Below are 12,892 nucleotides of genomic sequence, written 5' to 3'. Positions count from 1 at the left end.
TTTCTCAATAACCACACCTTGAATTTAAAAAACTTGATAAAGAACATGCTGCGGTTATAAAAAGGAAGGAATTGGTTAGACAGAATCAAATGTCATCGTGTCAACAGCATTGCTATTTAGGTCTAAATTGGAGAATTAGACTAAATTATATGCATTGGATTATACTTTTTTTTTACTTCAGTAAGTTTTCAGAGATCAAGGGGCTCCCTCCTGGAGCTAACACTGTTATGATTTAGATTTATATCCGAGGGCTCTTTTCAGATTAGATACTGTTCCCTTTATAGCTGCTATCTGTATTTCGTTACAGCTTGGTCTTCCACGGATTGCTTCTAAGTATTTATGAAGATTCTTTTTCATTAAGCCAGTTGCTCCGATCATAACCGGTATTATGTTTATTTCTTTCAGAGACCATGTCGTTTTTAGATCATTTTTTAGGTCCTGATATTTTGTTATCTTTTCCCGTTCAGCTTTGTTAAGGCCGAAATCATTTGGGACTGTGACATCGACAATGAGTGCAGTTCTTTCAGGCTTGTTCCATATAACAATATCTGGTTTGATGGCTTTGTCTTTTATGTATCTGCCTGCCTGTATGTCTTTGTCATAGAACACGGTCATATTTCCGTTTGATGTTATTGGTGGTGGCTTATGTTCCCAGATGTTCAGCGATTTGTCAAGTTGCATCTCTCCACAGATCTTCCAATGGAGGTACTTGCATATTTTGTTGGTGTAAATTGGAGAGAATTTGATTATTTATGGGAACGGCTCAACAAGAACTTGTTTACATTGGATTTGAAGGCTAGTATGTTGTATTAAACTGGGAAGCAGACCCACGGAACAGTAGGTGTATCAGAATTTTTGGACAAGTCGCCATTGAAAACTTTTCATTAAATAGACTCTCCATGTATACAAATTTCTAACAATATGAAAATGTAATTTCAAACCATAAATTTTTATTTCAATAAAATGAGGAAAGACCAAAATTTAATATCATAAAAGGTTTCACCGAAAAAAATATACAATTTTTTTTTTTTTTCCTCTGTTTTATTAAAAAAAAAAAAAAGTTCATGAAAAACAAAACATAACTCGTGTGGATGTAATATATATATATCTAACTGTGAAAAAAATCACTTCTTTCAAATTATTAATATTTGATTGCTTCTAATGTTCCGGTATGAGAATTTAATTATATTTATATATTATATTCCATGTGTTTTTTAAATGAAAGGATTTTTCAACCACGTACCGTGTCTCCGACGTTTGTTTATCAGTCATTAAAATACCCGTATGTAAAAAGAATTCTCATTTTGATATGTACGGAAGTATGGAAAGGGGGGAAAAAACCCGTTTCAATGAAGCCTAATCTCCCTTGTGCATTTTTCACATATTTCAGAAGAAGTCATTATTGTGCTACCATACTTGAAAAGTGTATATTTTTCATTTATGGATTTTGACCATTTACACATTGACCGAGCGACTTATTTTCGATTTTTTTTTTTTTTTTTTTTTTTTTTTTTTTTTTTTTTCACAGTTTTGTGTTGGATGTGTCAAAAATTCCCCCCAAATTCTGATACACCTAGCGGAACAGTGTTCCACAAGCATACATTTCTATGAACAAAGTTTTGTTCATGGAATCTGTGTTTAGATTTAGGGACAGATAGTGAGTGGAGGAAATCATATATAGTGGTTGTAACTAGTCGAGTGTTTTTTTGTGAAAGTTTGGCAAAGAAGGATCATAGATTGGAGTTCAGTCGAGCATTTGCCATGAAAATAATGATAGCGTAGAGCCAAAGCTTGCAATGTCTCTTCTGTATGAAAGATGTTGCAGGGAAGAGAAAAGAGCATCACCTACCAGGTTTTGAACTCTGTCAAGGCTGGATAGGGCGTGCCGAGCACTTGTTGAGTTTTCAAAGGTTTTATTTAGAGAGAGACTTTACTCGTTGAACGAGAGACTACCTAACTAAAACTAATTTCTTATGATTTTTCTAACTTGGGAATTGAGAGACACAGATGGGCAGAGGCATCAGTAAGCTTCATCTTGGACCATTTACATCATTTTGCACATCCCATTCGCTTAACCTCCAATGAAAGACTTCCCCAAACTCTGTTCTATTCTCGAACCCGTGATGTTATCTCTGTTATCATATCATGTGACATTTCCAACGCGTTTTTTTCTATGGAGTTGACCTTTGGCCTCTGCTTAAATCATGTCACTTATCTCTGCATACATTTCTATTTGCACCGAGTTACTCTGACATGTACTAATGTGACCCTCACCAAAATTCACACTAAGTTAATCACTGTTTACTGGTGTAGAGCCCCAACATGTAATGGGAGAGCATCATCCAAACTTCCGCTTGAAGGATGCAGTGAGCACTCTTGGAGGCTTATTGCCTCACACATTTTTTTAATATTTTTCTATCTCTAGTTAAAGCAAACTGTACATTCTTATGACAGTTTTGTTAGCCTTACTACTTCCGAATCTAATTTGAAACAGATGTTTTATATATGACACCTCCACTAGAACATTGCCTTACAGAACTAACAAACAATTTCGATCTGGTTTGGTCATTATTTAAAATTGTCTCCATTGTAACAATTTTCCTTGCTGCAATAATTATTTTCGGGAAATATGTTCTGAATACTAACCCCTAACGTCCAAATGGCACTGTGCCTTGTTTGGGGCGAATAAGATTAAAAAAACAAAATGTTATGCATTAGATTATACCTAAAAAGGAAAAAATTAACTAGTTAGAATCAAATATCTATTTGTTAGATGCATTTTTATTGAGATTTAACATGGGGAAATCCAATAAACGGATAATATATGTATTTAGAGAGTTTTCTTCAAGTTTTTATTTGGAGAGAGAGACAGACACTGCTGTAATCATGTCTCGTTTTTTACTTAAATTTGCGAAACTTAATGAAATGAGTGACCCAGACAAACATCGAAGTAAAATTTGCTGAGATTATCAATTTTCTATATCATAAGCTGTGTCTTGTTCACATAACTTCACGGAGATAATTAATCTGAAAACCTTATTTTATTTTCTCCTGTTTTGTCTATGACATTTAACCTCTGCCCCGGGCCTCAACTTTACTAATCTGTCCCTGAGAGCAATTTTGTTTGCAGATTAAAGGTCATCCTGACATGCACTAGATGTGAGCCTTGTCAAAATTTACACTAGGTAATTTAATCGCTACCGATATTGGGTTCTTAGTCTGTAACAATCAATCATTTTCATCAAAGGTGGATCTTCAAGATAATTAGATTACCCCCCCCTCCCCTTCAAATTACTGTGATGGATACATGCATCAAAAAGAGCTTAAGATTTTTTTTTTTTTTTAATTTTTTATTTAGCTTGCATTGTTAACTTTTTTTTTTTTTTTTATTTAGCTTGCATTGTTAACTTTTTTTTTTATTTAGCTTGCATTGTTAACTTTTTTTTTTTTATTTAGCTTGCATTGTTAACTTGCAACTTTTTCTTTTTTTTTTTTTTTTTAAGGGCCTTATCTTAAAAGCAAACTTTTTAACAAACACGTTTTCATTTTTGTTAAACAAATTTTTTTCTTTTAGAAATCTGAATAATTTGTGGATCTGCAAACCTTGGAACTTGGCTCGCGCTATGGACACGCACATTACGGATCAGTTGTCGTATATAATACGACTTCGAGAATCTGGACCGAAGGTAAATGACATTTCAATCTTACTAAGTGCCCCCAAAAATTTGTTAATGAATAGGATGATGATGATGATGACGATGACGATGATGAAGAAGAAGAAATCCAACTAAACTTTATTCAACCAGTAATATATAATATATTTTAATGATACAAAACAAAATAATATATTTTAATGATACAAAACAAAATAATATATTTTAATGATACAAAACAAAATAATATATTTTAATGATACAAAACAAAATAATATATTTTAATGATACAAAACAAAATAATATATTTTAATGATACAAAACAAAATATATTTTAATGATACAAAACAAAATATATTTTAATGATACAAAACAAAGTATATTTTAATGATACAAAACAAAATATATTTTAATGATACAAAACAAAATATATTTTAATGATCCAAAACAAAACAAAATATATTTTAATGATCCAAAACAAAACAAAATATATTTTAATGATCCAAAACAAAACAAAATATATTTTAATGATCCAAAACAAAATAATATATTTTAATGATCCAAAACAAAATAATATATTTTAATGATACAAAACAAAATAATATATTTTAATGATACAAAACAAAATATATTTTAATGATACAAAACAAAATAATATATTTTAATGATACTTTAATCTTACTAAGTGCCCCCAAAAATTTGTTAATGAATAGGATGATGATGATGATGATGATGATAAAATCCAACTAAACTTTATTCAACCAGTCACATTGTATCATAGTCATGGCTAAGATGGTTCTAAGTTTGATTTGTAGAAACAAAATCCTTATTTTGTGCCAGAAAGTTTCTTGTGTCACTAAAAATACTTTCAGCATCAGCTTTTATGTCCATATATCATCATGTTGCGTCTGCATGCCTCATAGACTCTTCCTTTGGACGACGGCCTTAATGCTTTGTTGGTTGGTATCCGCAAAAGTTCTTTGAACTTATTCCATCCAGTTTTAACTCTTGCAATCACAATAGTACCACTCTCTGGAGTTACAGAGTTAAAAAAAAAAAAAAATGGGATAATATTTTACATGAAATCTGCGTGTATTATATTTTTTAAAATAATATATTTTAATGATACAAAACAAAATAATATATTTTAATGATACAAAACAAAATAATATATTTTAATGATACAAAACAAAATAATATATTTTAATGATACAAAACAAAATAATATATTTTAATGATACAAAACAAAATAATATATTTTAATGATACAAAACAAAATAATATATTTTAATGATACAAAACAAAATAATATATTTTAATGATACAAAACAAAATAATATATTTTAATGATACAAAACAAAATAATATATTTTAATGATACAAAACAAAATAATATATTTTAATGATACAAAACAAAATAATATATTTTAATGATACAAAACAAAATATATTTTAATGATACAAAACAAAATAATATATTTTAATGATACAAAACAAAATAATATATTTTAATGATACAAAACAAAATAATATATTTTAATGATACAAAACAAAATAATATATTTTAATGATACAAAACAAAATAATATATTTTAATGATACAAAACAAAATAATATATTTTAATGATACAAAACAAAATAATATATTTTAATGATACAAAACAAAATAATATATTTTAATGATACAAAACAAAATAATATATTTTAATGATACAAAACAAAATAATATATTTTAATGATACAAAACAAAATAATATATTTTAATGATACAAAACAAAATAATATATTTTAATGATACAAAACAAAATAATATATTTTAATGATACAAAACAAAATAATATATTTTAATGATACAAAACAAAATAATATATTTTAATGATACAAAACAAAATAATATTTTAATGATACAAAACAAAATAATATATTTTAATGATACAAAACAAAATAATATATTTTAATGATACAAAACAAAATAATATATTTTAATGATACAAAACAAAATAATATATTTTAATGATACAAAACAAAATAATATATTTTAATGATACAAAACAAAATAATATATTTTAATGATACAAAACAAAATAATATATTTTAATGATACAAAACAAAATAATATATTTTAATGATACAAAACAAAATATATTTTAATGATACAAAACAAAATATATTTTAATGATACAAAACAAAATAATATATTTTAATGATACAAAACAAAATATATTTTAATGATACAAAACAAAATATATTTTAATGATACAAAACAAAATATATTTTAATGATCCAAAACAAAATAATATATTTTAATGATACAAAACAAAATAATATATTTTAATGATCCGAAACAAAATAATATATTTTAATGATCCAAAACAAAATAATATACTTTAATGATCCAAAACAAAATAATATATTTTAATGATCCGAAACAAAATAATATATTTTAATGATCCGAAACAAAATAATATACTTTAATGATCCGAAACAAAATAATATATTTTGATGATCCAAAACAAAATAATATATTTTAATGATCCAAAACAAAATAATATATTTTAATGATCCGAAACAAAATAATATATTTTAATGATCCGAAACAAAATAATATATTTTAATGATCCGAAACAAAATAATATATTTTAATGATCCGAAACAAAATAATATATTTTAATGATCCGAAACAAAATAATATATTTTAATGATCCGAAACAAAATAATATATTTTAATGATCCGAAACAAAATAATATATTTTAATGATCCGAAACAAAATAATATATTTTAATGATCCGAAACAAAATAATATATTTTAATGATCCAAAACAAAATAATATATTTTAATGATCCGAAACAAAATAATATATTTTAATGATCCGAAACAAAATAATATATTTTAATGATCCGAAACAAAATAATATATTTTAATGATCCGAAACAAAATAATATATTTTAATGATCCGAAACAAAATAATATATTTTAATGATCCGAAACAAAATAATATATTTTAATGATCCGAAACAAAATAATATATTTTAATGATCCGAAACAAAATAATATATTTTAATGATCCGAAACAAAATAATATATTTTAATGATCCGAAACAAAATAATATATTTTAATGATCCGAAACAAAATAATATATTTTAATGATCCGAAACAAAATAATATATTTTAATGATCCGAAACAAAATAATATATTTTAATGATCCGAAACAAAATAATATATTTTAATGATCCGAAACAAAATAATATATTTTAATGATCCGAAACAAAATAATATATTTTAATGATCCAAAACAAAATATGGCCCTAAACTGCAGCTTGTTATTTATATAAATAAAACAGAGGTATGTCTATATGTGTGTTTAACCAATAAATTCTTTAACTATTTTATTGAATTCAATTCTTATGAAGAGATGTATTTATACAAATTAAATGCAAAATTAGACAAATATGAAAGTAAAATGTTTTTTCCCTTTATTTTTTTATTTTATTTTTTTTTTTACGCATTTTTTTTTACCCATTTTTTTTTTTTAAATTACAAATCTTGCTTGCACTCAGTGTCGCTTGATGTAGAAGTTCATATAACATATTCTTGTCCAGAATTCCTCCTATATTAAAATAAACAAAATTAAACAAAAATCTGTATGATGTACATATCTATGACAAAACAAAAATATCATATTCCAAAAATCATGTAAATTGATAAAGTAGTTTTATCTTTAAAAAAGAAAATCAAATTTTACGAGTAGCAAAAGAGCGGCTTTCTTGTCCGCCATTTTGGAAACAATCTTTAAAAAAAAAAATGAGATCAAAGGGAGATAACTTAAATATAATTCAAACTTGCAAGCTTGTAATGCCTGCTAATTCCCATCAATCACTTAAAAATGATTTTCATTATAAAATAAAACTATTTGATCAATTTACGTGATTTTTGGTTTACGCCACCGTTATGTAGATCATAAATTTTTATTTTCTAACAGGAATTCTGGACAAGATGTTTTGGTGCTTATTTACTTGCCTCCCCACGAGGGCAGAGTTAGCCATAAGGCTAGGTTTTGATATGGGAAAAAAAAATAAAAATTGCCTTAGTTATGAAGGATTTCTTCTCCACTGACTGAGGACAGAAAAGGTGAAGTCTAGCATCAGAACAGATACTACACTGTGATCTTGGGGCCCGATTTGTTTTGATGTTTGCTAGAATTACAGAGTTAAAAAAAAAAAAAATGCAGAAACAATTGTTATCATGTACATACTCATCAGTATTCCCAAAATTATGTAATGATGAAAGGTTTTTTTTTTTTTTGGTTTTTTTTTAAGAGAATCAAATTTTATTAGGAGGAGGCTGGAAGTGGTCGTATCAATTCACTTCAATTTAACTTTAGATATTTGTATGAAACAGTTGACAAACAGATAAAAATCCAATGACTCGCAAGTACCAGTTTTTCAATTTTGACTCCTTAGCAGCCGTTTTTCAGGATGAAAATTGATTGAAAGGTTTTACACATGTCTGAATACCCTATATACCAAAACTTCATGTCTGTGGATCAAACATTTGTTGGGTATATAGGTTGAGAAGTGTCATCACCTGCACAGATTCTCACTTTTATAGACGTATAGACAAGAAAGTTCAAATGAACATATCTCGGCTCAACCAAAAATTTATTGATTGAATTAAGCACCATCAGAATGAACACACTTTTTCCAATGCAAAACACGTGTATTTATGCCAGTAATGTAAAAATCTTGCGTTCTGGCGGTGAAGTCGCTGAAGGCTTAGGTTTTGAAGTAATTTCTCGTGCAGAAAGTTGTCGAGATGCTTGAGAAAGTGTTAGCCGGTAGGTGAGAGGTCTACAGTGTCGGTTTAGCCATGTTCACTTGGACATTGTCATGGAGGAGAATTGTACCTTTTCTGTTGACTAATGCTGGGTGTTGTCGGAGTTTCTGATACATTTTATCCATTTGTTTAGAGTACTTCCCTGTCGTAATGGTTTTGCCTGCATTCCAAAAACTGTAATTGATGAGACCAGTCGCAGACCACTAAGCATGATCTTCTTTGATGCAACTCTGACTTTAGGAAATATTGTGGAGCTTTGTCGGCATCTAACCACTGAGCTGAGTGTCGCTGGTTGTCATAAAACACCCACTTTTCATCGCAAGTCACAACCCCGTTGAGAAACGGGTCATTCTTATTGTGTAAAAGAAAAGAAAATGACACTTTGTAACTGTGTTTCTTTAGGTTGTCATTCAATTGTAATTCATAATTTGTTTAAATAATTCATTTGTTTAAATAATTTATTTGTTTAAATAATTTGTTTGTTTTAAATAATTTATTTGTTTTAAATAATTTATTTGTTTTAAATAATTTATTTGTTTTAAATAATTTTTGTTTTAAATAATTTATTTGTTTTAAATAATTTATTTGTTTTAAATAATTTGTTTGTTTTAAATAATTTGTTTGTTTTAAATAATTTATTTGTTTTAAATAATTTATTTGTTTTAAATAATTTATTTGTTTTAAATAATTTATTTGTTTTAAATAATTTGTTTGTTTTAAATAATTTGTTTGTTTTAAATAATTTGTTTGTTTTAAATAATTTGTTTGTTTTAAATAATTTATTTGTTTTAAATAATTTATTTGTTTTAAATAATTTATTTTAAATGATTCATTTGTTTAAATTCATTTATTTATTGCTGAATAATTAAATTTTAGTCGCAGAACTTTTCTCTTTTTAAATTTCGCATTTGATCACAGTTTATTTGTATTTCTTTTTTCTTTGTCAGGTTGCCTGCAAATATATTGAAAATCCTGTCCTCATCCATTTTGATGAGGTTGGAGATGTCAAGTTTGATATTCGTTATATTTTATTGCTGTCCAGCGCAAAACCTCTCAAGTTGTACGTTTATCGGATTTTCTGGTTGAGATTTGCAAACAAGTGAGTTTACAAAAAGAATTTTTTTTTTCTTATTTCAGTCAATTCATATTTTTTTCATCACATTTTCTCTTCCTCTCTTTTTCTCTTCCTCTCTCTCTCTCTTTCTTTCTCCCTCTCTCTTTTTTTCTCCCTCTCTTTTTCTCTCTTTCTCTTTCGTCTAGTTTGCACTCTCTCTTTATTTTACTCCTCCCTCTCATGTTTTTGGTTTTTCTTTTATAAAGTAACTTAGCAGATAAATCTGAAAACGTAAATTATTTAAGGAGTAGGTATGCTCTGCTTATTATCAAGCTTGAACACGTCTTCTTTGTCTATTAACGTAGAGGTGCGATCACAGGAACTCAGCAGACTTGGTACCATTTTTTGGCAATTTTCCCTGTGGGTTTTGGAAGTTCTTGGGATAAAGCTGGGTGGTGTATTTTTGATGCTGAACTCCCCTGCCCTTAACTAAGCAGGAACAGAGCCGATCTATATACTAATCTTAGTGCAAAGGCGCTTGAGATTGCATTGGAAATGTAACCCAATCTATAAAGTTTGCTGGTTAGCACATAAATTGAAAACTAATGTTTTGAAATAAAACATTTGTTTGAAAGTTAATAAGATGCCGAGGGGAACAGATTAAAAGGGTATATTAAGAAGTCCAGACTCGGTGAAGAAATGTTAAAATATTATAATCTAAAAATAATAGAAATATGAGATATTTCAATGCATATATGCATATGATATAGTCCAAAAGAAACTGAAATCCAAATATCTTGAGGGTCTTCTCGTATTGTGGCACTGTTCATGCCATAGATGAAATCATGGTTAGTGTTCTCTATAAACTTTAGTCCACTGTTGGTCTGATTCCTTTTTGAAGACATCACGTGATTTTGAACTTGGCAGAAAATACATGAGATAGGTTGCCATTACCTTCCCCAGCACAGTGGCATCTGACTTACTGTTTGCACATATCTGCTGCCTTTAGATCATCCACTGCACTCGAATAATGTAACTCTTAATACCATAGAACTGTTGATCTGCTGCAGATTTATCCTTCTTCATGGCCATCCAACGTCCTGCTGCCGATATCAAGTTACCTTCTCCTAGATACGTAGCAATCAAACCTAGAACTCAGGGATGAATACTCCACATACAAAACCATCTATACAGATGGCTCAAAAATAACTGGAAAAGTAGGAGCAGCAGCAAAAATGCATAATGCACACAAGCAAATCCGATTACCAGATGGTGCCTCTATATACACCGCAGAGTTACAGGCTATTAAGATGGCTCTTGAACTGGTCCAGGAGTCTAGTGAAAACAAATTCCTTATCTTCAGTGACTCCATGTCCAGCTTAATCACATTGAAAGGAGGGAAAATAAACCACCCGTACATCCTGGAAATTATAGAAACATACCAACACCAAATAAAGAATAATAAAACAATAGTACTAGCATGGATACCGAGTCATGTCGGCATAAGAGGAAATACAGAAGCTGACAAACTAGCTAAAGAAGCAACAAAGCTGATGCTTTCAAACAGAAAAATCCCATACACGGATAGGAAAAATAAAATAAACTACTACATAAAAACGAAATGGCAAAAACTATGGGACAAACAACTAAACAACAAATTTAAAGAAATAAACCCAAATGTTGGGCAAGAGAGAACCATAATACCAATACGAAAAGTAGACACTATATTCACCAGAATCCGAATTGGTCATTCAAGACTAACACATGAATACCTTCTGAAAGCAGAAAGTATCCCTCAATGCAGAATCTGCTAACAACCACTAACCATTAAACACATATTAATGAAATGTAAAAAATATGAAAATATTCGTACAAAATATTTCAAAGAACAAAACCTTAAAAAAATATTTGAAAAAGAAACGCCTTACAAAATATTAGATTTCCTGAGAAAAATTAAACTTTTGTTACTTAATTGAAAATAAAGCAAACCACTGGCCAAAGTCTCAAATGAAGAATATTCTCTTCACCTTTTATGGCATGAAATGACCTATAGGGTTGATGTGCCATTAAACAAAAACTTACCTACCCAGATACGTGTCTTAACGAAGACTAGGAGTGCATGTCTCCCAGTTAATGTGCCTCTAAATATCAACCTGGAAATTTCTTATGAATCAGCGTAGTACATGCAGCACCTCGCTTTCCCAGATGACCACCCATCTGGTACTGGCCAGGTTTATTACTGCTTAACTTCAGTGATCTGAGAAGAACTGGTCAACGTGATTGTGTTGTATATGTCTTGAGGGTAAAATCCTATATATATATATATATATATATATATATATATACATATATATATGTGTGTGTGTGCATGCTTGGCCTTGTTTTCTGGTTACCCATTTCTCCAATTTCCTTCTTTCTCCTGTTCTTCTTAAACTGAGCAACTCTGTGACACCTGCTTGTAACTTCTGTCCAAGCAACTAGTTTGGGCCACTTTTATCTGATGTTACAGAGTATAGCTTTAGTTGCTGTTTAATTTTTTTATTCAAACCGAAATGAAATTTCATTTTGTTTTGTAATTTTTTAATTTTTCAAGGCCATATTCATTGGATAACTTTAGTGACTACGAGAAGCATTTTACTGTGATGAATTATGACGGTGACTTTCCTCTACGACAGGTAAATATCCTAATGACTAACTGTTTTTCTCATCCTGCTAAAAAACATTATCTTTTATTTTTTCTCTCTGCTTTTTGAACTTTTGAACATTTTTTTTCACTTTTTATTAGTCATAAAAAATTGAATATATGCATTTTTCTGTCTTTTTTTTTTTTTTTTCTAGATCCATTACGATGACTTCATTCCAATGTTTAATGAACAATATCCGGAATTTGGTTGGGAAGAGACCGAGGTAAAAAAACAAAAAAACCCTAAAAACGTTCCTTTCTATTATGGATGTGATTCCAAAAGTAAAGCGTCCATTTTTTTTTTTTTTTTTTTTAATATACTTCTATGTTTATACCATAGCTACCTTTCACTTTAGAAACAAGAACACGATCCTTTTTTAACTCAAAATCCTAAAGAACTATGAAGACAGAAGTAGTACCATTAAGACAAGTGATCTTTTGTGCTTCAAAAAATTTTTTTTTTCCACATAGTCACCACCATTCTTAATGCACTTTTGCCAGCAATTTAATGACACATCTCTGCTTCTGATGCACGTCCATGGCAGGGAGTTGTTTTCTTAGTCTCATACCATCAATATCTGCAACAGAGATGGAACTTTCAGGTCATGAATGCATAAGTTTAGTCATCATAACAATGCAATTTGCAATCCTCTCGGATCCATTTG

At 28.7% G+C, this 12,892-nt stretch overlaps 1 protein-coding gene across 1 annotated transcript in view; it reads left to right on the top strand.

Moving 5' to 3' along the window:
* The window catches only part of LOC145240058 (tubulin--tyrosine ligase-like protein 12), a 64,939-nt gene that overhangs the window by 39,100 nt on the left and 12,947 nt on the right, over positions 1 to 12,892 (top strand). Inside the window, exons 9-12 of the mRNA XM_080103679.1 lie at positions 3,575 to 3,686; positions 9,438 to 9,589; positions 12,138 to 12,219; positions 12,383 to 12,451. Coding sequence (XP_079959805.1) covers positions 3,575 to 3,686; positions 9,438 to 9,589; positions 12,138 to 12,219; positions 12,383 to 12,451 — 415 coding nt within the window. The remainder of the gene's footprint in view (positions 1 to 3,574; positions 3,687 to 9,437; positions 9,590 to 12,137; positions 12,220 to 12,382; positions 12,452 to 12,892) is intronic.

This window comes from Euprymna scolopes, chromosome 19 (genome assembly GCF_053919585.1).
Source record: "Euprymna scolopes isolate OS-2025 chromosome 19, ASM5391958v1, whole genome shotgun sequence".
NCBI lineage: Eukaryota > Metazoa > Mollusca > Cephalopoda > Sepiida > Sepiolidae > Euprymna > Euprymna scolopes.
Note: the sequence above shows the minus strand (reverse complement) of the source record. Positions and strands in the feature narration are given on the sequence as shown.